A 23,798-nucleotide genomic window follows, 5' to 3' on the forward strand; every position below is an offset into this window, starting at 1 on the left:
ACGTAGTGCATAGCACGCTTTATTAGGCACACAACAAGACATGCGGACAAACGGCCGGCAGGCCAACTATATACACACCTGGGGACGCCCCCTGGTCACCATTGGTGGGTTTGAATCCCCCGCCATGGCTCCCATTGGTTCCCCTGTGGAGGGACTAGAATCCTAGTCCCCATTGTCTTCCAGGACTGAAGCTCAGGTATGTGCGCTGACCTCCGGTGGCGGTCAGTGGACACAACACGGGCCCTGGGGGAAACCCCACCCCGGCGTGCACATCAGCCGGATTTGACGTGCTGACGCTGGGCACGCTGGTGGCGGGGCCACAGCCATTTGAGGGGAAAACACAGAGTTTTCCTCTCAAATGGCTGTGGCCCCACCCCCAGCGTGCCCGGCATCAGCACGTCACATCCGGCTGACATGCATGCGGCGCACGAGCGCTTTGCGCGCGCGCTAGGGATACCATCCGGGAGCCCCCGCCGCGAGAAGAAAAGGATTTGGCAACCCTACCTGGCTCAGGTAGTAGGCAAATAAAAGATCTCTACTTGAGACAGGCACTTTCACACACACTAAATAACACCCTTCCAATCCACTTCCAATGCACTTCACAACTGGATTTTACTGTGTGAAATAGCAAAATCCACTTGTAAATGGTTGCCGAAGTGGATTGAAACTACATTATTTAGCATATGTGGAAGCACACTGCTGAGCTACTACCAGTTAGAGCAGTAGGCAATACTGATCTTGCTACACCAATGGTCTGATTCAGTAGCCCTGTTCATGTGTTACATTGAACACAATGTACACCTTGTATGTATGTGAGTACACCTCTCTGGTCCATGGGGTTGCGAAGAGTCGGACTTGACTGTGCGACTGAACAACAACAAAACACCTCTTTACAAGAAAGAGCTGAAGTGTGTTCACAAACTTAGATAATATGTATTATATTGCTATATTCTACTGATGTATTTTATTGTTATATCTGCAAGTACATTATATTATAAATGATTTCAGATTGTGAAGGCCTATGGCCATATACAATAAATTTTCTACCACTACTACTACACAAATGAAACCAAGGATCAGTACCTGGGTAAATGTGGTGTTTAAATCACCCATTCAGCTGTACATTAATTGAATGTAACATGAGAATTACTCAAAGCATGCATTTTAAAAAATCAAGTGTACACTGTACATGGCTTGTATGTGCATTCTGTATAACTTATGAACAGGGACAGTATAAGGTAACTTCACATGTTCAGTCTTTGAAGTGCTTTTTAAAATCACCATGAATTTGGTGCTGAGCATCTGAATGTTAATACTTCAGATGTCATGGTGCCTAGTATTATAACAATCTGCCCTGTCTAAGGTCTCTAGGCCAGACACTGTCTGCAAAGGCTTTCTCCTGGCCCTCTACACTGGTGTCATATGGTGTTAGCTACTTGTTTTGGAGGAAGGGGATTAGAGCCTGCGTTCCTTAGGTTGTCTAGCTTGGTTTATATGGAGATCAGCAGGATGAGATGTAATCATTATCTGATGCTTATTTTACAAGGTAGAATGAGCTATTATGGCCCCGGTCACACAGGAGGATTTGATCTGCAAGAGGGATGGATCGGGGGCGCATCAAGCGGGCGTGATCACACCACTACATCTGGGAAGCGGCGTGCACCCGTCCCTGATCGGTCTCTTCCGGCCGAAGATGCGGAGTTAAAATAAACCTGCAAAGCACTACTACCTACTGGAAAATCCGCTGCACGGGCGGCCGTGTGATCGCTGATGCGCCCGTCTCCCGCAGCATGCGAGGCCTCCTGCCGAACTGTGCAGGAGTACACATGCGCAGCTGACTCGCTTCACTATCCTGTCCATGGCTTCCCCCTCGCATCTGATGATGTTGGGGAGCATATGCATGGCGGCTCCAGGGATCTGTCTGATCCTGCTGGTGTGCCTCTCTTTGCTGCGGCTCTAAAAAGCCGCACTTCCACCACGGCTTTTCCTGCGGTGTGACTGGGGCCTACATTTACCAGAAAGGTGTATGTATAGTCTAAATAAATAAACCATTGTACCTTTGTGTGAATGTATGAAGCTGCTTGATAGTGCTAGATGACTGGTCTATCTATTTAGGCCGGAACTGTTTACTGTGACTGGAAATGGTTCTCCCGTAAGAATGGGGTTGTGTGTTGTGTATATGCTCAGCAATGACACAGTATAATGGCAAGAGCTTTATTGTTTTTTAACCAAACATGGATTTATGGCAGTCTTGAGTGCTTCAATTTGGGTTTAGGGCTAAGAGAACCTCTTCCTGCCCATTCCCACCTCTTCATGGGTGAGCAGCATTGCTCCCTCGGCTCTTTCACCCCACTCACTCTGGGTGGAGTTTGATGGTCAGGCCCCAACAGGTGCCTGATCCAGCTATTGATGAAACTGGTAACCCTGGAAGGCTGGTCTGAGGAGGCTTCCTTCAGTCTCTAAATGGCTAACTGGGTGCTTAGCATGCAAAGCATGTCCTCTGTCTATGAATCACAATTGCTTCAACATATATGGGAATGTATGTAATTGCTTTCTTTCTTTCTAAGAAACTGTTGTGACTGGTAGTTGATTAATATAGTCCAAGTTGATAAATGATTAAGCCACCAAGGGCTTATGTCAGGGCTTATTCCAAAAAAACTACTTTGAATATTAGAGTTCAGTTTTTGAATATATTAAGAGATATTGAAAGGGCGCACCTAAGAATGTTCAGAGTGATTTCCACGAAGAAATGAGCATATAAAACTGCACCAATGAAAGTCAGTGTGGCATAGTACTTAGAGTGTCAGAGCAGGATCTAGGAGACCCAGGTTCAAATCCTTACACTTCGGCGTGGGCCCCAGAAGGCCGGCAACAGGCCGCAGCGCAGGGAGCTGGGGGTGGGGCTTGCTGCCACCACCATTTGTGCCAGCTACTTGCACAATTCACAGAGGTCATTCATTAGCAGGGGACTGAATGTGCCTAGCAAGATTAGCATTCACCTGTTTTTGGGTTTGTTTTGCAGACTCTGCAAATGGATGTAAACAAGCTGAATATCACGTTGCTTCGAATTTTCCGCCGGGGAGTGGCTGCCGCTTTAGGATTGCTTCCGCAGCAAGTGCACATCAACAGACTCCTCGTAAGTGGCAAGCATTTCATATCATCATTTAATCTGTGGCGGGTAAAAATGGATAGAGTTTAAGAGTGAAGTATTTTGACAGCGGGGGTGAAAAGGTATGGCACCAGGCCTAGGTATTTTGCTGCCCACAATAAACAGCACTGGAGCTCAGTAGACTGACAGGTGGTGGCCAAGGTCCAGGAAGCAATGACAGGCATAAGCCATGCCCATTGTCTCCTCCCACATGATGGCTGCTGGGAATGATCTGAGCCCAAGTAGTGTGCTGGCACTCTTGCCTTGTGGCCACTGGAGAATGGCTGTGACTCACTGATAGAGCATCTGCTTTACAGACAGAAGATCCCAGGTTCAATCCCTGGCATCTCCAGGTAAAAACAAGGTAGGGTTACCAACCTCCAGGTGGCACCTGGAGATCTCCCACTATTACAATTGAACTCCAGACAAACATGATCAGTTCCCCTGGAGAAAATGACTGACTGGAGGGTGAACTCTATGGAATTACACCCTGCTGAGGTCCCTCCCCAAACGTGCCCTCACCAAGCTCCACCTCCCAGATCTCCAGGTATTTCTCAACCCAGAGCTGGCAATCCTAGCTAGGTGATGTGACATACCTCAACCTGAGACCCTGGAAGCTGCTGCCAGTCAGAGTAGGAAATAGTGATGGTTAGACCAGCGTCTGACTCAGGCTAAAGCAGCATCATGTGTTCATTTGGGTTGCTTGTGCAAAGAATAGACCCTACCCTTACGGCTCTTTTGTGTACCCCATTCTTGTCAAAAATTACAGAGGTGAAATGTTCCATTTTTTTGTAAAATTTTATTGTTTTTTACTACAAACTACATAGGGAAGGGACATAAGGAATACTAATACTAATAAAGCAAGAGATATAGCAAGGATCATGTTACATGTAAGTTACCTTTTAGTCCTTCCTACTATTATTAGAATAAAACATATAATAGAATAATACTGAGTATCTTATATCACTAAAACTAAGTCAAGCCCATTTAGCATCATAGTATCTTAAAACACAAACAGACTTTCAGATCCATTACAATCATTATTTCCTGTGCTTCCTGACCATCGGGGCAAAGAGGCGCCTCAATTCCCCAGCGTCGTGCTGGCGAAGAGGTGACCTCTCGAAAGCCCCATGGCTAGACGCCCTTCACCGGGCCTCTTGGGGGGCAACGAGCCTGCGTACCCCCTCCTTCCCGCTCGTGCGCAGCTCGCATTTGCAAAGGTTGTCTATTTTATTCCGCTTTGAACTACTTTGCACCCCATTTGGCTATGTTGCAGTTTTTACAGTTAGAACCATCTCTTGTCTCCAAGCCATCATTTAAAAACCACTTTTCTTTTCAAGGGGGGGGGACTCCCCCACTCCTCCCCGCCCTCCATGACAATTTGGGCTTGTAATCGGTTCTCCACTTTGGCACTTGGTTAGCTCATTGGGGTTTCACTTAGACTCACAGTTTATTCCAATGATTTTCTTCCAATATAGGAAGGGGCTCTGAATCGCAAGATCACTTGCTTGCCTTGTCCGGCATGTGCTTCTGAACTCCATGATGGTCTCACGGTAGCGGGACCTATCGGGGTAAAGGGGGGCCAGTCAGTCAGTCAGGCATTTATTACGGCAACAAGCCATAGAACACACATGCTTAAATATAACATTCATATAACCAGTGTTTCCTCTAAGCTGAGTGAGTGTGAGCTAGCTCACAGTTTTTTAGCCTCTAGCTCACACCTTTTTGTCTTGGCTCAGGAAGGAGGGCTCCAGAGCAAACTAATGTATGCTGTAGCCAAATCACTCACTCACAACTTTAATGCCAGGAGCTCACAAAGCAGAATTTTTGCTCACAAGACTCCACAGCTTAGAGGGAACATTGCATATAACTGAATTTAGGACAGTAAAATAAAACTCTATAAAAATACAGTTGAGCATAATAAAGTAAAAGAAGAACATAAAACAGAGACTATTAGGCAACTGTTATTATATATTTGATCGTGTATTTCAGATGCAGTAGCATGCTACCCAAGGTTTTGCCACAGTTTCGGTAATTGTCCGGTTTCCATCAATTAATAATCGGTTACACTGCTCCGCACCTGATTGTCCCACCATATCTGTTATAAGAGGAGTAATATATTTGTCACGAATTTTGTTATACCAGTTACATCTGAGCATCATGTGGTCAATAGTTTGCAAACTTACTGAGAGCTCTTCTAAGGCCAACTGGTGTTCTAGCTAAGATGACAGCATTGTCGGCATACAGTAAGATAGACACATGCTGTTGGTTTTGGTGGATGTAAACTGGGGGAGTCCAAGTAACTTACTGTATCATTAATATATAGATTAAACAGGGAAGGGGCTTGGAAGAGGCACCCCTTGGCACCTCAGGCTGTGAGCCCCCTGCAGGGGCTCTCGGGGGGCTCGGAAAAGTCTGAGACCCCTCCCATCTGCCGCGATTACGGGTCGCTCACATTGGAGCACGATGGAGTGCACCCGTCCAGCAAATCGCCAAAATCGGATCTCAGAGGTAAAATGTTCTAATAGTGACCACAGTGGCAGTCATAGCTATCTAGGGTTGCCAAGCTCCAGGCTGTGTCTGGAGATCTCACACTATTTCAACTGATCCCCAGACGACAGAGATCAGTTCACCTGGAGAAAATGCCTGCTTTGGAAGGTAGATTCTATGGCATTGAAGTCCCTCCCCTCCCCAAATCCCACCCTCCTCAGACTCCACCCCCAGAATCTCCAGGTATTTCATATAGTCAGTTTGGGAACTGAGGACCAAATCACACTAGCCCCCTTCTCTCATTTATGGCCATTGTTTAAATAACTTACATAAAAGTCTGATTACAGAACACAAAGAACCTCCCAAAGCGTGGGTTCGGGGCCACTAAGCCCAGACAGGTTCTGGATCCATGGAGAAGCAGGGGAATACCATACTCGACGCATTTTCCATAGGCCTGTCCTGGGGTGAAAAACCAGTCAGTTAAGCACTTGGTGATTGTGCAGTTCATTCCTAAGCTTACATTGCATGTGGATTTGTGGCACACATGTAGAAAAACAACAAACAAATGGTGAATGATAGTTTGCTTCCAAATTTTGCTTACAGGCTTGTTTTCTTTGTATGTGATACTATCTACCACTCAGAGAAACACACAATATGCTTTTTAACATCTGTTTTTACAAACATACTTCTTCAGAACAGGCTGGGTTAAAACAACCCCTTACGCCCTTGTTTTTACTACTGGGAATGAGAGATTTACACTGCTGGCATTGATCTCACCAGCCTTTATCCCACTTGCTATCCTTTCCCTATGCTCTGTGCTGCCACCAATAGAACTATTTGTGTCTATAATTCTATTGCTGCCACTCATAGAATTACAGTCTGTTGGCCAGACTCCCTTTACGTATCAGAATCCTCTCCCTTCCCTCCTTCTTTCCATCCACGTGGGAAAATGAGTCAAAATTAGAAGTCTCACTTGTTAGTAGGGTTGCCAGGTCCCCTCATCTCTCTGGTGGGGGGATTTGGGGGGGCATTCCAGGGACGGGCAGGGATGCCCCCAAGCTCCGCCCCAAGCATGATCACCTGCCCAGCCACCCCTCTCCCTCCCCTCCTGCCCAATTTAAAGGGCTTCAGCTGATCTGCGGGGACCACATGGCCTACCAACCAGCTGGAGGGCCCTTTAAATGTAGCAGGAGAGAGGGAGAGGGGTGGTTGCGGGCCACATGCTGGGCTCACAAAAAGAACCAAAGCGTTTTTTGCAAACCAGTGTGCGGCCCACAACCGCCCCTCTCCCTCCCTTCTGCTAGATTTAAAGGGCCCTCCAGCTGGTCAAGTTCAGTTATGATACCAGGTGATCTTCAGGTTCCATCTGGAGGTTGGTTACCCTAGGCCTGGCAGCACCCTCTGGGTGACTTGATGCCACCTGACTGGCATGACTTAACAAGGCCTGACTGCTTGCTCCTGTTCACCACCAGCAGCCTCCCTAGATCAGCCAGTGTGGCGTAGCAGTTAGCACTTCAGAGCAGGGTCTGCCAGATCCAGGTTCTTGCTATGGAAGCTGAGTGGGTGATTTCAGACCAGTCACAGACTTTCAGCCTAACCTACCTCACAGGGTTGTTGTGCAGATCAAAAGGGGGAGAGGAGAATTATGTGAACTGCTTTGGTCCCCACTGTGGAGAAAGACTGTACTTTTCCTCCTGGGGAACAATTGTTGCCAATCTCCAGGTGAGGGCTGGAGATCACTCAGAATTACACCTGCTCTCCAGATGGCAGAGATCAGTTCCTCTGGGGAAAATGGTGGACTCTGTCTAATCATACTCTGCTGAGGTGGCCCCCCTATGACAGCCAGTGTGGCATAGCAGTTAGTGCTTCAGGGCAGGGTCTACCAGACCCAGGTTCTTGCTGTGGAAGCTGATTTGGTGATTTCAGACCACAGCCTAACCTACCTCACAGGGTTGTTGTGCAGACAGAAAGGGGGAGAGGAGAATTATGTAAGCTACTTTGGTCCCCATTGCAGAGAAAGACTGTAGTTTTCCTAGGTAGAGGCTGCAGGGAGGGGGGAGGAGATGGAAATCTGAAGTCAGAGGGGCAGATAAAGGTAGGTTGATGGTTGGCTGAGAAGGAGATAAGAGTTGCCAAGTCTAGGTTGAGAAATTCCTGGAGATTTGAGGGGTGGAGCCTGGAGAGGTTGGGGTTTGAGGAGGGGTAGGACCTCAGACAGGTACAATGCCATAGACTCCACCCTGTAAACTAGCCATTTCCTCCTCAGGAACCATTGTTGCCAATCTGCAGGTGAGGGCTGGAGATAACTCAGAATTACAACTGTTCTTCAGATGGTAGAGATCAGTTTCCCTGGTGAAAACGGTGGACTCTGTGTCATTATACCCTGCTGAGATTGCCACAGCAAATTGATGCTGAGTGCCCAAAGCCGGGACACCTGCCCAGAGCCTCTTTCTAGAGCTCATTGTAGTTATTTCCACATGATGTAAGCTGCTTTGGTCTCTGCTGTGGAGAAAGACTGAACTTTTCCTAGGTAGAGGCTGCAGGGAAGGGGGAGGAGATGGAAAGCTGAAGTCAGAGGGGCAGATAAAGGTAGGTTGATGGTTGACTCTCTCCCCCTGGAGAAAATAACTGCTTTGGAGGGTGGACTTTATGGGACTCTATTCAGCTGAGGCATCTCCCCTCCCCAAACTCTGGCTTCCATTGACTCCGCCACAAAATCTCCAGGAATTTCCCAACCTGGAGCTGGCAACTGTTGTAAGAATGCACCTGTAGCACTTGTCAGTCTAAACTAACCCTGTATAAAGTGTTACCTGCACCTCTAGGTTCGTAATGGTCTGGTGAGTGCCCCTTACCAAGGCGGGTAGAATGTTAAAAGAAAGTTAGCTGGAATGCGATACAAGGTTATTTAAACAATCAAACTGTTTATTAGCTAAAGACAAGCAAGGAATACAAAAAAGAAAAGTAAACAGTCAGTGGTTAAATATACAGAACAAAAATTTCCCCATGCACAGAAGCCTCTGGAGTGGCCCAGAGAGATCACGAAAGACAAAGCCTTCTCTGGATCTCCAAGGGTCAGTGCTGAAATGAAGCATCTTGCCTTCTTTTATACCATATTGGTCCCATACATTTCAATAGAGCCATAGAAATTATAAACTGCAGCAATTAATCTAATTGCCCTGGCAATGTGGGCCATTATGGCCTAGGAAATCTTCCCACATTCCAGAGGCAATGGGGCTACCCTGATGCTTTTTGCAAAACAATGCAAGATAGCATTTAAATCTCTAAATGACAAAGACAGGATGTTCTTTGTTTCCTAGAAGCAAGGGAGCCAGTCAGGCACTGTCTGCTGGCTGGAGGTGTGATGTGAATTTCTGCATGTAGGCAAGCCTTTAGTATTGCAAATATTCTGGCTTCCTTGACTTAATGGCAGGGGCATACCAATCTTTTATTTCTAAATGTTTCCAAATTCTTTAGATTCATGAACAATGTAATGCGAATGTTGGTTCCTGTGTATGTGATGGAGGAAAGATATCTCTTGAGACAAAGGCCTAGCAAAATCATGTTCACTAAGCTGCTAGCTGCTTGGAAAGTTACAGAAATAGAGGAGAGAAAAACACTATGATTTCTTTATAAAATTAACTGTATAAATGGGTTTTAAATTTTCTGAACCAACTATTTTATTTTTCTCACAACAGCAACCCTAGTTAGGACTGGCCCCAAAGAGTTCCCCACAAAGGCCAAAGCAGGCCTGGAAAGGTCCTCCTGCCCCAGCCTTTTTACTGACAGAACCAAGCTTGGTTGCCTAGCAACAGCCAAGTGAGCCCCACAGCAGGAGATGAAGAGAATGGTTTGACAGCCAATGGCTCACCTCAATAGCGAGTCAGCCTTGGAGAAGCCAAGCAGGAGATGCAGCAGCAGTAGAAGCCTCTTCCTGAGCTGGGAACAGCCATTTCAGTAGCCAGACAGACACTGAGGAGTGAAACAGCGGCAGTAGAAGCATCTTCGTCAAGAGAGATGGCTGTTTTGGCAGTTTATTCAGACAGGGAAGAGTGGCCAAGCCAGCAGTGGGTGGGGGAGAGGAGCAAATCCAGCACCCAACCAATAGCACACAAGTACTCATGAGTGGTGGTTGATGGGCCAACGGCTGATGGAGCACACAGCACAGCCAGTGGGAGAGCCAGAAAGTGCCAGTATGCTAGGGTTTATTGAGAGAGAGAGAGAGAGAGAGAGAGAGAGAGAGAGAGAGAGAGAGAGAGAGAGAGAGGATGTTCCTCAAGGAATTTCTTGCTTCCGTAATTTGGGATTTCAGGATTCTATAATTTGCTTGTGTGGCTTGTGATTGGCTGACTGTGTGTCATATGGACTGCTACTGTGGGGATGAATTGTGTGTTTGTTTTACTTAGGGTTGCTGAAGCTCACTAAATGAAGTAGGAGTTGGCTTCGAAAATAAATAGCTAATATTAAAAAAACTAAACTTGATCCATGAATTGGAAAACTGCTGTGTTTAGCTTTCCATGGGTTTTTCATTTTCACAACAATGGCATTCATTCCAGTCCTAAATATCTACATAGCTGACTGTATCCCACTGAAATGCCAGTAAGCAACACCAACATAACACCATGTCTCGGAAACTACATCGAATCATGAAATAATAGAGTTGGAAGGCACCTCCAGGGTCATCTAGTCCATCCCCCTGCACAATGCAGAAAATTCACAAATACCTCTCCCCCCATACCCCCAGTGACCCTGTTCCATTCCCAGAAGATGGCAAAAACAAACAAACCACCCACCAAACAAACACTACAACAAGCCTCCAGGATCCCTGGCCAAACTGGCCTGGAGAAAATTTGCTTCCTGACCCCAAAGTGGTGATGCTGGGCATGTAAGAAAGGGCCACAAGAACTAAGCACTGATGCAACCCTTCCTGGCCTCCCTCTCATGGTCTGTCCTCCCTCTCATAAGCAGACTCTATTGTAGAACTGAAGGTGTGTTACATAATTCCCAAGAAACAGATGTGGTCTGGGGGTTCTAGATGTCATAGATCAATTTTGGATTGAATGCAAAACCTTCTGTACTCAATGTCTGGTCCAAAGTGGATCCAGATTAGGCTCTTTGGCAACTCTTGGCTTTCCCAAAATTGTCTGTACTCTATTGCATGGTAATGAGATAACCCCTATGCAGCCAGAACTTGGGGGCAGGAAGAAGGGGCTTCTGATGTCAAAATACCTGTTTAGGTTACCAAACACCAGGTGGAGTCTGGATTGCACCTGGAATTACAACTGATCTCCAGATTGCAAATATCAGTTCTCTTGGAGGAAATGGTAGCTTTTAGGGTGTCACATCTCCACTGAGATCCCTCCATCCTCAAATTCCACTGTCCTCACTGCCTCCAAATCTCCTAAAATTTCCCAAACTTGAGTTGGCAACTATATTGAACATGTAGGTAAGTGTTATGATTTATCTGTTTCTGATTTTGGATAAGGGAGAACATTCCCTCCTTAGTATGCATTTGTCAGAATCACAAGACTTTGGCCAATAAGGTTTCTTAGGGCCAAAAGTTCTTCTTCTATTGTCAGTTCTCTTAATTTTGCTAGGGAAAAAAGAACTGCGTTGAACTCTTCATAGCCCCAGTAAACAGGAAAGGAATTTCTGATACACTCCCATCAGAAGAAGTCTTGCGGTCACTTAATATCAATGTTCTACAACAGAGTTTATCCCAGTTTGGGATTACCGAAGTCTCCCCAGAGGTGAGTAACTGATGATGTACCATTTTCATCTCCTTGTAGAATATCATCCAGTATGTGCTATTAGATTATTTTAAAGCTGAAATAGTGAGGTTGACTACAATTACATAACAGTTAAAATATGCTAACTCCAAATGAAAGATGGACAGTGCAGTCCTGAACACAGTTACACCCTTCTAAACCCATGTGCAATGCCAGTATCTCATCCGGGAGGTTAGAAAAGCATGCTTACGTTCAGACTTTGGTTACCCATTATCCACAAGAGCGGAGGCAGACAGCAATCCAACTTCAAGACGAGTGGAAACTAGCCTTCTTTGCTTGCCCACAGCAAGTAATCCTGCATCACTTTACAGAGGCAGAGAGCTGATCGTTCCTTAGAATTCCCCCCTCCCCCTGTGTGCAGCAGGCATCAGTTCAGCACAGTTGTTCTGCAAATGCAAAGCCCCTAACATGTGTGCAGCTGCATAATATGATTAAGAGTTGTCACAGATTAACAGCTGCACAAAAAAGGGGGGGAAAGTACATGTGCAAAATTGGAGTACCAAAGTGTGTGCTGGGGGGAGAGCGGCTCACAGAAAGGGTTAATTTCAAGAGCTATATACTACATGTTTGTGTGCAATACGTTTTTCAGATTCCTGCTCACAAAGCCTAAATCTCAATCCTAGAGTGTAATTGTCTTCAGCTTCAGGGTAGGTAAGCAGAAAGAGGGAAGTCTTCTTTTATTTACAAAGTAACATTTTCTCTGCATACCCAAGAAGTCCATACCTGGAAGGAAAGAAAAACCTCCTTTTTGTGTGAGTGGCCATTTTGCTGCCATGTTAATAGTGGTTCGACCATCGCATTTTGTGTTAGAAGTGGTCTATATGCAAAATGGCTCTTTTTTCAAGTTTCATAGCTGAGAGTTTTGACTTGTTGGAAATAAGAAGTTAACACACATGCTTTTGGCCGCCAGAATATACATACATATATAACATTTGAAAAATACAGTTTCATTTGAATATTCGTTTTTGGTTCATTGGAAAATCCTTCCACTTCATTCATATTTTAGTAATCTGGCTAGGAGACAGAAGTGACCTTTCTCAAAGCTTTGCTAGACTATCTGAGATGTCAAAAAATCAAGATGCTTTATGAAGAACTGTAAGATAAATACAGCTCATTTTGTTTACTTTTTTTTTTACACAAAACAGCTCTCTTTCCTTATTAGCTTTCCCTTAGGTTTTGTTTGCACCTGGCTCTCTCTTGTCTATAAGATTCTGAGATTAATGCCACATTATATAGCCTATTGGAGGTGTTGTGGGTGGAAATATGTAACAACAAGCTGACTGGAAGTATAAGCAATTTCCTCTACAAACAAAACAGGGCCTTCTCACCTGATGTGCCAGGTGGTTTCCAGGAAGGAATTAGGCTTGACTATATATCTGGACACAATTCAGTATGTGGGCAGAAAGACCTCTCCAGCACTCACTAAAGAGATATAGAATAATCTTTTAAATCATGTTAGGATTGCTGTATTAAATTGATTAGAAGATTATTGGTGCTGATTAAAGTCCTGGAAATTAATATTATGGAAGAAATAAAACAGAGAGAAAACTTTGTAACTACCTGAGGAGAACTGTTAAGAGGTTCATTTAGGACTGAGCACTTATAATTGTTTCTGTTTTTGTTTCATAAATGAAAGAAAAATGTATTGCAAGGCAAGCACGAATCAGGTAAACTCTGGACCCAGGAAGGATTTTATGCTGTCATCATATTTCTCAGCATCTTTGTTATTATCGTGACATGTTTGATGGTAAGTATATTTCTCTACATTTTCTTTTCTTATACCAACCAGCAAAGTAAAATACTCCATACTTGTGTCAAATCTATTGACATATTAATCTAGTCCTAGTCCCCCAATTCAAGTAATTTAAATGTCTACATGATCAGATTTGACAGGAGCTGTCAATATGTGTCTAACAAGCTTTTATGCAGTTGGACTAAAAAGGGGGGGCATTCACATTTATTAATTGGCCCCAGTCAATCTTGTGTGTGTGTGTGCGCGCACAGCTGTCACAGCTTGCATAAGGAGCCATCCTCAGAAAGAAAGAATTTATCTTTTTAGCAGGAAAGGAGGGAGGCAAATCACTATTCTAAAAAACAATTGACTAGCATCATTACTGCTATTTTGAGAAGGGTACATATGTGAAACTCTGGCAGCGGGACTGGTGGAGAGGAACCATCTATGTGAACGAATGGGTTCACGCAATTCCTCAGCCAGCCAGGAATATGTGTGGCCTGCTCCCCTCTCCAAACCCCAACTTCCCCAGGCTCTACCCCCCAAATATCCAGGAATTTCCTAACCTAGAATTGGCAACCCTATGTGGAAGCCTTTCATGCATACAGAGCCCCCAGTTGTATTGGATTGGTTACATTTATAGGTTTTTCGCGAAGAATTTTTAAGTTTAAAGTATGAATGTAACAAATGTGTTTTGGAAACATGTATCATACCAGTACCTTTTTGGAGAGGCCACTCTGTGGTTTAGTTTTAAACAACATGCTTTGCATACAGAAGTCTGTGGTCTTATTTAAAAACATGGTACACATGCAAAGCATATGTTCAGTCTCTGGCATTTTCAGTGAAAGGATCTTGGGGAGTAGTTAAAGGATGGGAAAGACCTTTCCTGGCCAGAGACCCTGAAGAGCTGTCGCTAGTCAAAGGAGAGAATGCTGAGCTAGCCAGACCAATAGGCTGATGTGATATAAATCATCTTCATATGGTCATCGAGAAGTATCTGCAATGAAGGTGGACTATAAATAAAAAAGTAAAGAAATAAATTGGGATTGGCTGCAGCTCCCTGTTCAGTGTGCACTCAAATGCACACCATCTAATTCTACTACTGCATGCACTTTATTGTTAACTGTTAATTTATGTGCTGAATTGAGTATGTGATTTTATAGAGTTTTAAAGATTTTTATGGTATATTATTAGGTACATGGTACCGCTTTGTTAGCCGCCCTGAGCCGTTCGCGGGATGGGCGGGGTATAAATATGATAAATAAATAAATAAATAAATAAAAGGACAGAGGTCTGGTCTAAATTTTTGTCTGCAAATCTTGGTTCAAGAAAGACAACCTCAGAATTGTCTGCCAATGTAGTCATGTTGAAGAAGAGTTGTAGGTGAACCCAAAATACAGCAATCAATTTGAAACCAAAGTCAGCAGAAAATTTGCCAGGATAAAAACACATTAGCTTTTTAGCACCAGTATACCAATCTTAACAGCTAAAGGAACGAAAATAAACCAATCACTTTTTAATTATTAGTTTGTTTTCTGTTCTCTAAAATAAACAAGTCTCATCCACAAGCTATAGCACAAAAATGTTCCCCTTTAAAATGGTTCTAAAAAGTTACATTTTTCAGGGCTAATGAATGAAACCAAATTGATAACAATTGGTAATGAAATGGATGGAGATAGCTAGATAGAAGGCTATACAACTCCACTCAGGGGGGGGAACAATGTATATTATTGCTCAATATTTCCTTCCATACAATACTTTCTCATTATATTATACTTATATTTTCAATAAAGCAAGGGGAACAGCACATTATGTTGTTATTAAAGCCCAAGACTGTAGACTGCACAAATCAAATTTCTGGCATTCTTTTGTAGCACAAAATTTGAGACTTTTCTCATTGATACTGGTGTTTTCTATTGCTATTGACAGTTCATATTTTAATATACAATTTAATATGTCTTTTTTCAATAGGTACTGTACAGACTGAAGGAGAAAATACAATTTTCACGAAGACAAGATAAGAACAAAAAACAGGAAATACACCTTTCGTCCATCCCTCTGCAGCGACCTCCCTCTGAATATAAGGTGGCAAACAGAATGGTCCAGCCAGAACAGGCTCCTAAAGTTGTCGGTGTCCCAGTAGACCTGCAAGGACAATGTGCTCCTGAACTCAAGCCCACCCTTTCTGCCAGTCCATCGCCATTCAAAATGAAACCAGTGGGGCTTCAAGAAAGGTAGGCTCAGGCTTCTGTAGATTCAAGGTCTACTTGTTTCCTTTTAGAACTATACAAGATTAGAGATGGCCAAACTCCCCCATGCACAATTTGGAAATGGACCAGCAATTATTTGTTTGTTTGTTTGTTTGTATTCTACCTTTCTCATTGAGACTCAAGGTGCATCATACAATGTAAGTCAGTGCAATCATTTTTTTAAAAAAACCCGAATTTAACATGAGACATTTCAAATGCTGACAAAAACTAAATAGGGCCTGTGTTACTGAAAAGACATTGTGGCACCCTCTGAAAAGGCGTCTAATGGGTCATTGTGATTCCAAGTTTGGGTTGCCAATGCTGGGCTGAGACATTCCTGGAGAGTTGGGGATGGAGCCTGGGTAGAACAGGGTTTGTGTAATGGAGAGACCTCAGTGGGATGTAATCCATAGATTCCACCCTCCAAACCAGCCCATTTCTCCAGGAGAACTGGTCTCTGTAGATCTCTCTATGGAGATCAGTGATTCTGGCAAATTTCCAGGCCTCACCTGGAAGGTGGCAACCCCGCAAGTCATACAACTTCTTACTCGATAACATTTTTCCTCATCTGAGTATGGGTCACGAATTAGTTGACACTGACACCGTCAACAGTTGTTTCATTATGAAACCTTTTAACAATTAATATGATATATCTGAGTTGATTTGGAGGGAAAGCATGCAAATTTGCCAACTGGCAATGAACAAATCTTGTTTAAAAAGTTCTCTAATCCGTTTTCATTTATAGGGACCTCTGGTGGCCAGTCCCCATTCCTGCTCTGTTCACCAAACCCACTTACCTTGTGGCCACCGCTGCATGCTGGCAGCTGTGGCTACAGACTTGCAGGCAGCTAGGTAGCCAGTGCGGCACACAAGCAAACAAGCACAAAGTCACTTCATTCCTCTTCTCCATCTTCTCTTCCCTGTCATTGTGTACAAAGGCACCAAGGAGCACACTGGGAAATGTAGTCCCTTGGGAACCTAGCATTTGAATGTAGCCACTTGAAGAAGGAGAGATATTTTTTTTCTAGCTCAGCCATAAAATCCAGACCAGACAAAAGAGCATTACAAGCTGACAACACTCACATTTTGGGCCCGGGGAATATGAATTTAAGTGGTATCCATTATGGATGTTATTTGATGAGCACTTCTTTTTACGATGAAAGTGAAGCTTAAACTGTTAGATATTGGGGAAAATGTTTGGCTATTACAATCTTTAATATCTATTAAGTTCTGGGATTGGTTTTCATCTGGTGTTCAACTGATTTAAAAACTGAGCTTGGTTTGTATGTGCCTTTACTATGGAAGGAGACCCCACCCCATGTTTGCCACTCTAAAAATCACTACATTTCTCTTAAACTAGATTTTTTAAATTGATGGTTCATCACATTTAATGAAAATTAGGCATTCTGAGGCTATGTTTCATAAGTTCATGTCTTTACATACTTATGCTTTGATCTAAAACAGTACAGATGGAGCAATTTCAAAAGGTTCAAGTCCTTCCTAAATAGAATGTTAACCTTTTTCAAAGGGCTTAACAAGGAGAGCACCAGTAAGGATGAATTGAACATGTAGCACCATTTTGTTCACATGGTTTTCCATCTAGATGGAGATACATCTATGGAAATTTGCTTCTGTATGCACAGTGGACTGAACTGCGTTGAGATATTAGTTCATTGTAAGGCAGCAATTTCAAATATATTTTTAGCAATTGTTTTATCAGCCTTGTGTCATTAAAAAACCATGCAACAAGTAAAACATTATCAAAGAGGGTGAACATGAATACAAAACTGAAATCCACATGACAACATGGGATTTTCCTCACTGGACTGGCCCAAAGCAGTGGCTGGCTAGATGCCTCAGGAAGTTCACAAGCACAGTTTCATGAAAGAGCAGTGAGCCATTTGTTCCTCAACTCAGCGTCCAACAATCAAAGGGACACTGACTCTTGTGGGGGAGTCAGTTTAGTTTGGCAGGGCTCATAGATCTATCTTCCATGACTTTTGATAATCCTCACTGGAGGTTCCAAACAGATTTATTATTTATTTATTTATTTATTTATTTATTTATTTATTTAATTCAATTTAATAAAGTGCTCTAGGTGTTCAACATGATATTTCATAGATGGCATATTTCAACTGTTCAGCATCGTCTGCTCCAGGGAACCACTGATGTTCCCTCATCCAGGGCCAGGTGAAGATGGAATAATGGTGATGGTGGCGGCGGCTCCTACTCATACGCCTGGTGGAAGAGCTCCATCTTACAGGCCCTGCGGAACTGCACAAGGTCCCGCAGGGCCCGGATCTCCTCCGGGAGCTCGTTCAACCAGATAGGAGCTGCCACCGAGAAAGCCCTGGCCCTGGTAGCGACCAGCCTGGCCTCTTTGGGGCCTGGCATTGCCAGGAGATGTTGGGTCCCGGACCGAAGTGCTCGCGGGGGAACATATGAGGAAAGGCGGTCCCTTAGGTAAGCTGGACCCAGACCATGTAGGGCTTTAAAGGTAAGAACCAGCACTTTGAAACGAATCCAGTACGCTATTGGCAGCCAGTGCAGCGCTTTCAGCACAGGCTGGATGTGGTCCCTTCTAGGAAGACCCATCAACAGCCTGGCCGCAGCATTCTGCACTAGCTGCAGCTTCTGGATTTGTGACAAAGGCAGCCCCATGTAGAGAGCGTTACAGTAGTCTAGCCTCGAGGTGACCGTCGCATGGATCACTGTGGCCAAGTCACTGCGGTCGAGGAAGGGGACCAACTGCCGCACCAGCCGCAGATGGTAGAAGGCTGACCTGGCAGTGGCTGCCACCTCGGCCTCCATAGATAACGAGGAGTCCAGGAGCACTCCCAAACTCCTGGCACCAAAGGTACCCCATTGAAGGTCAGGAGAGGGAACCCTAACCCCAAACCACCACGACTCAGGCCCAGGACCTCCGTCTTCGCCGAGTTTAACTTCAGCCTGCTCAGTCGGAGCCAACCAGCCACAATGCCAAAGATCCTTGCTTAGGATTTTCTGCATTTTGTAAAGCTAACTGGCAGCTCCAGGTGCTTACTTAGCAGTAGAGAGAAGGTGGTTGCTAGATGGGAGGGCTAAGCCCTGTCCTCTGCCTTTTCATGATTTACAGCAGCTTACCAATACTGCTGTGTGGTGGCTCAAGTGGTTAAGACGCTGAACTGCAGGCTTGTGGAAGGTCAATAGTTCAGCAGTTCGAGACCTGAGTTGCCGCATGATGGAGTGAGCTCCCGTCTCTAGTTCCAGCTCCTGCCAACCTAGCAGTTCGAAAACAAGAAATTGCAAGTAGATAAATAGGGACCACTTCGGTGGGAAGGTAACACCATTCCGTGCGCCTTGGTGTTTAGTTATGCTGGCCACATGACCACAGAAACGTCTTCGAACAGCGCTGGCTCTTCGGCTTTGAAACGGTGATGAGCACCGCAACCCTAGAGTTGGACTCGACTGGCTTTTGAACAAGGGAACCTTTACCTTTTTACCAATACTGCAGTGAATTCTGTGTGGAGGAAAAAGGTCTTTCTCCCTAGAAATTGCATCTTGGAAGAAGGAAAGGGTTAAACATCCCCTTATCCTGTGGCCCTTCCCAGCACTTCAAAACACCACCTGGATCTGCTAGTTAGCTTTTTAAAAATATATGGAAGATCCTAAGCATGGATGTTAGCAGGAAGTCCGTCTTGACCTTCAGCTAGTAGCGACCAACACGTGCTAATAAATTCCATACGTTAATTTTTCATTGTGTCAAAAGTACTTTTATTTGTGCTGAAACTGCCTGCAATCAGCTTCATCGGTTCTAGTATTGCGTGGGAAGGTGGGAAAATGTTTCCTATTTACGCCTCCATGCTTTGAAAGACAAAAACATCAGAAGCTGCTGCATCTTTTCAAACAGGAAAACAAATTAGCTTTGAATCCAACATTTTGAATACTGTAAACAGCAGAGAGCCAACATTAATTTCCATTGTTAATTTAATCATTTTCCTTACTCTGTTCATCCTGACATCTGTTGCAATAAATCTGCCAGAAAGCCATAAATTAGGTCTATGCCTTCAGAGTACAAGCTCTTTTCATAAATCATCAATGTTCTATACAGGGGATCTAGCCTACCATACTGTCAGAGTCCATCTTCTCCCAGATAATAAATGAAAGAAAGGATGTATGCAAAAGACAAAAGACACATCAGAGAGGAAAAGTGAAGAGGATTTTGCTTTAAACCATAGCTGATTAGAAAGGATTCATTTTAGACAACATCTCACCAGATTTTCATCAAAGGATGTCAGAAATTGCATTGGTATACAGAATGTGTTCTGAATAGTTAAAAATGTTAAATAAAAAAGCTCTGTTGGTAACCCTGAATCACTGGTTCAAGTCAAGTCAAGTGTGGTCCCAGGCACACGAGCGGGAAAATCCAGACTGGAAGGGAGGCATTTTAGAGGCGAAGCTAAAAGAAGCACGGGAGCGTGATCTTACGCTCCCCCACGGCTCCGTTCTCCCTCCGTCGGCACCCGATCACACTGGGGAGGCAACTGTGTAGTCCCAGCAAGGCAACACGGCGGTCTTGCGTTAGTGCGCATGCGCGGGTCGCGGACGGCTGCAGGATGCTACGGGCTGCTGGCACGTCCTCAATCCCACGTCCGCCGTTGCTGTGGATCTTCCAGTAGGTACTCCAGTAGGTACTCCATTTTCTGCATCTTTGGCCAGAAGGGACGGGTTGGGGGCGGGTGCGCGATGCTTCCCAGATGTTGGCATCTGATCGCACCGGTTTAATCTGCCCTCAAGCCGTCCATTTTGCGAGGCAAATCCTCCTGTGTGACCGGGGCCTTTAGCATTAGCTCACAGCCATAGCAAAAAAAAGTTAAGAAAAGCAATGCCACATAACATAAAACATAACATAACATAAAACAATCATAATACACGTTAGATCCCATAAAATATCCATTAAAAATCTACAAGCATAATATATAATTAACTAGCATGAATCTTAGTAACGAAGGGCAAGGTTTAACAATAAACTACGGATCCTATAATAGCACAGAAAGACCCGATGTGAGCAAGCAGGGGTCATTTCCTGCAGGAGCGCACAGGAGCGGAGCTCCGGCAGTAAAGAGCCCAGGGGGCAGGCACATGCAATAAACCCCACCCCCTGCTCCCAGCAGCCCTCAGTCAAAGCAAGAAGCAGCCAGGTAAGTTGCAGATCCACCCTGGCCCCCAGTTCAAAACAGTCCAGTGGCACCTTTAAGACCAAGTTTTATTCAGGTACAAGCGCTCCCTCCTCTGCGAGGACAGATCTGCACATTCCCTCCTACCCAATAGCTAGCAATCCAAAAAGTCCAGTGGCGCCTGAGCGGTGGGTGTTGCCTTCTGACACACTTCCAGTGATGTCAGGGGGTGTGGCATATGCAAAATAAGTTATGCTAATGAGCTCCTCCACCTCTTTTTCTACAAAATGACCCCTGTAAGCAAGATAACTATTTGTCAACCACACTGGCATCAGAGGATTTTGACTGGAGGGTTTTGACTGGATCTTTATAACTAAGGCAATACATTTTGCCATTTGTAATATGACCCATTTATTTCAGTCTACAAGTAATATTATAAGTTTTGGCTTGTTCCAGTCATCCTGGATATCTTGTTAAAATGTTCCTGAGGTATCATTCACAATCCAAATCTTGGGCACAAAAAAACCCCATGTGGCCAGCCTAGCCTTCCTAGATATTCTTCTGGAAAACCAAATTTGGCTACTGCACTTAACATATGATTTCTCCATGAGTTAAATTTCATCTCATCATAAACCAGAGTTTAAAAAAAAAATCAGAAGTGGGCAGAAAAGGATTTTCAATGAAAAATTAATTACAACTTTGAGGACTAGAGTTGATATTGGAGAACAGGACAACTCAGATATAACTATAGATGCTGAATTTGGGACTGCTAATTAACATGTGGGTAAATTTATTTTGAACAACTTCAAGTAGGTGCAAATTTCCAAATCCCCAGATCAGAGCTCCTTATAATAACTGGGAAAGTACCTTTGTTCTGTGAATTTCCAAAAGTAGGAGCACCAACTGGCTTCCTCTTGTTCTATAAAATCTGATACCAAACACAATCTTTTCAAAATTCTGCTTTGCGTGTTCAATGTGTACTGACTAAGAAACAGAATTGCTCTAATGAGATCCCATCCATTTTCTAGTTCTGGAGATGGATCCTTCTACTAAAGACCATGGTCTTTGTTTTGACATAATTTGCATGTAGTAAATTATTTCTATAGTAAAGGCTAAACTGTTTCAACAGCCTTCTTAGGCCAACTTGTATATGGGATATAAGCAAAGTATCAACAGTGTAAAGAAGTATTGAAATGGGATTCTTACTGAGCCTGTGGGAAAATTGTGCTCCTGAAAGATGTTTGACAATATCATTTATATAAAGATTGAAAAGCAGAGGGGCAAAAATATAACCTTGGCGTACTCCTTTTGAAGTTGCAACAGGACTAGACAACTGGCTGTGAATACCTAGTCTAACCTTACAAAGCTTGAGTTCAGTGGCACCTTTAAGACCAACAAAGTTTTTATTCAAAGTATGAGCTTTCATGTGCATGCATACTTCCTCAAATACATTGAAATGGAAGGTAAGTTCATTGATATATGTAGAGGGTGAACAGCGAATTAGCATACAGCATAATGACAATGTTTTAACAGATGCAGAAAACTAAACAGGAATAACAAGTTAAGAATATATGGTCATCATTTGTTTGGATTTAATTATGGGGCAAACACAGTAAATATGTTGAAATAGGAGACTCTGTAAAAGTATCCTTCTTAATTGTGAGATGCTAAGAATCATTAACTGAGACCCTGTTGTTACGTTTCATTCATCTCCTCTCAAGCATGGAGGTAATTAACAGCATCCTTTCCTTTGAGGTGGGATAAATGGTATGTCTCCTCTGTCACCAGATCAGAGAAATACATTCCAATATGAATTGCATTATATTACAATCACTATTCCAATGTACTATTAAAAAAGAAATACACTAAAATAAGGAGAATGTATAGCCCTTCTTGATGAGAATATATATGTAAGGACTGAATGAGTTTAGCATATGTAGTGAGATAAGAAACCAATCTCCTTATTAAGTCCTGGGGAGGTTTTTGTTCTGAGTGTTGTAATAATTCGTAACTCAGCAATTTCCCTTTCTAGTCTGTTCCCAAAGTTCCTTTGCAATAAAACAGCTACTTTGAGGTCACCCACTGAATGTCCTGGAAGGTTGAAGTGTTCTCCTACAGGTTTCTCAATCTTGTGATTCTTGATGTCAGTGCTTCCCTTGATCCTCCTAATATGCACAGTTACTGGCTTCTGTGAATATAGTTAACACATATTATTATTTGGTACATGAGATTTGATACCCTGGTTATGTGTTTGTGTATACAGAAGTTGGGATAAGAAACACATTACCCTTCACACGAAATGGCAGCTACACATAACAGAAGGGTAGAAATGTCCCCTTGTGTGCTGTTTCTGTAGAAATATAATGACTGAATAGGGTTGATGCGATCAAAATAAAATATGAGGAAGGATATCTTGGCCCACAGCTCTTGTTGCTAACCACTGTGCTGAACAATCTAGTGGTCAAATATCAAGAGGGCATAGGAAGTTTGAGCATTGTGGGAAGTCAGAAGGGGGGGTATATGGAAGAAAAAAGGATATGAGATAACTTGTTATATGAATGATAAGTTTACTTATTGTTATATCCTAATAAAGAGTTGTTGTTGTTTTTTTAAAAAGAGGGCATAGGCTGCATAATCAGTTTCCAGCTGTGTTTGCCCAACTCTTTTCAGGTTGCTTCAGTGTAGTGCTGTGGTAACAGCATGTAGTAAAATGTACTGTGGAGGTAACAGTTTTAATCATGATTATACCAAGCCTCTTCTTTTATTACTAGACATTAGTTCTAAAAAACTACTGATAATGAGCAATATTTTGGACATCTCAAATGCATTCTAGGGAAACATGAAAATGTGTATGGCGTGGGCTGAATCTGAGCTTGCAGTACAGTGCTCCCTTGGGTTGGCTGTGATGTTGGTTGATGGAGAGTGACATCTAGAGGAAGGAGAAACTATTGTTAGTGTATTGCTCATTCTATTTGAAGAAACTTGTTTTTTCCAAATTGTTGCAATTCATCTGGGAAGATAAGTTATGCCCCCTTCTGGTACCCATTTTATGATTTATATGTCAATATATTCTTAAGCACTGAACACAGGAGATTTTAGCATTCTGGGGTTAGGAAATTCAGTAGTATATTTATAGGTATCCTTAATTATAACATTTGTGGTGGAAGGTGGCCTAGCATTACTGTTGTATATCAATTTACTATGAGATAACAGCCGAGAGGAAGAGGAAGTCTATTC

The 23,798-nt window shown here is 43.5% G+C and overlaps 1 protein-coding gene across 1 annotated transcript in view; it reads left to right on the top strand.

Annotated features, from left to right (window-relative positions):
- The window catches only part of PTPRR (protein tyrosine phosphatase, receptor type R), a 176,903-nt gene that overhangs the window by 91,785 nt on the left and 61,320 nt on the right, over positions 1-23,798 (top strand). Inside the window, exons 3-6 of the mRNA XM_015405691.1 lie at positions 3,023-3,136; positions 11,233-11,385; positions 13,061-13,171; positions 15,128-15,390. Of these exons, the coding sequence (XP_015261177.1) occupies positions 3,023-3,136; positions 11,233-11,385; positions 13,061-13,171; positions 15,128-15,390 (641 nt within the window). The remainder of the gene's footprint in view (positions 1-3,022; positions 3,137-11,232; positions 11,386-13,060; positions 13,172-15,127; positions 15,391-23,798) is intronic.

The sequence above is a fragment of the Gekko japonicus genome, unplaced genomic scaffold (assembly GCF_001447785.1).
Source record: "Gekko japonicus isolate JY-2015 unplaced genomic scaffold, Gekko_japonicus_V1.1 scaffold53, whole genome shotgun sequence".
Lineage (NCBI taxonomy): Eukaryota > Metazoa > Chordata > Lepidosauria > Squamata > Gekkonidae > Gekko > Gekko japonicus.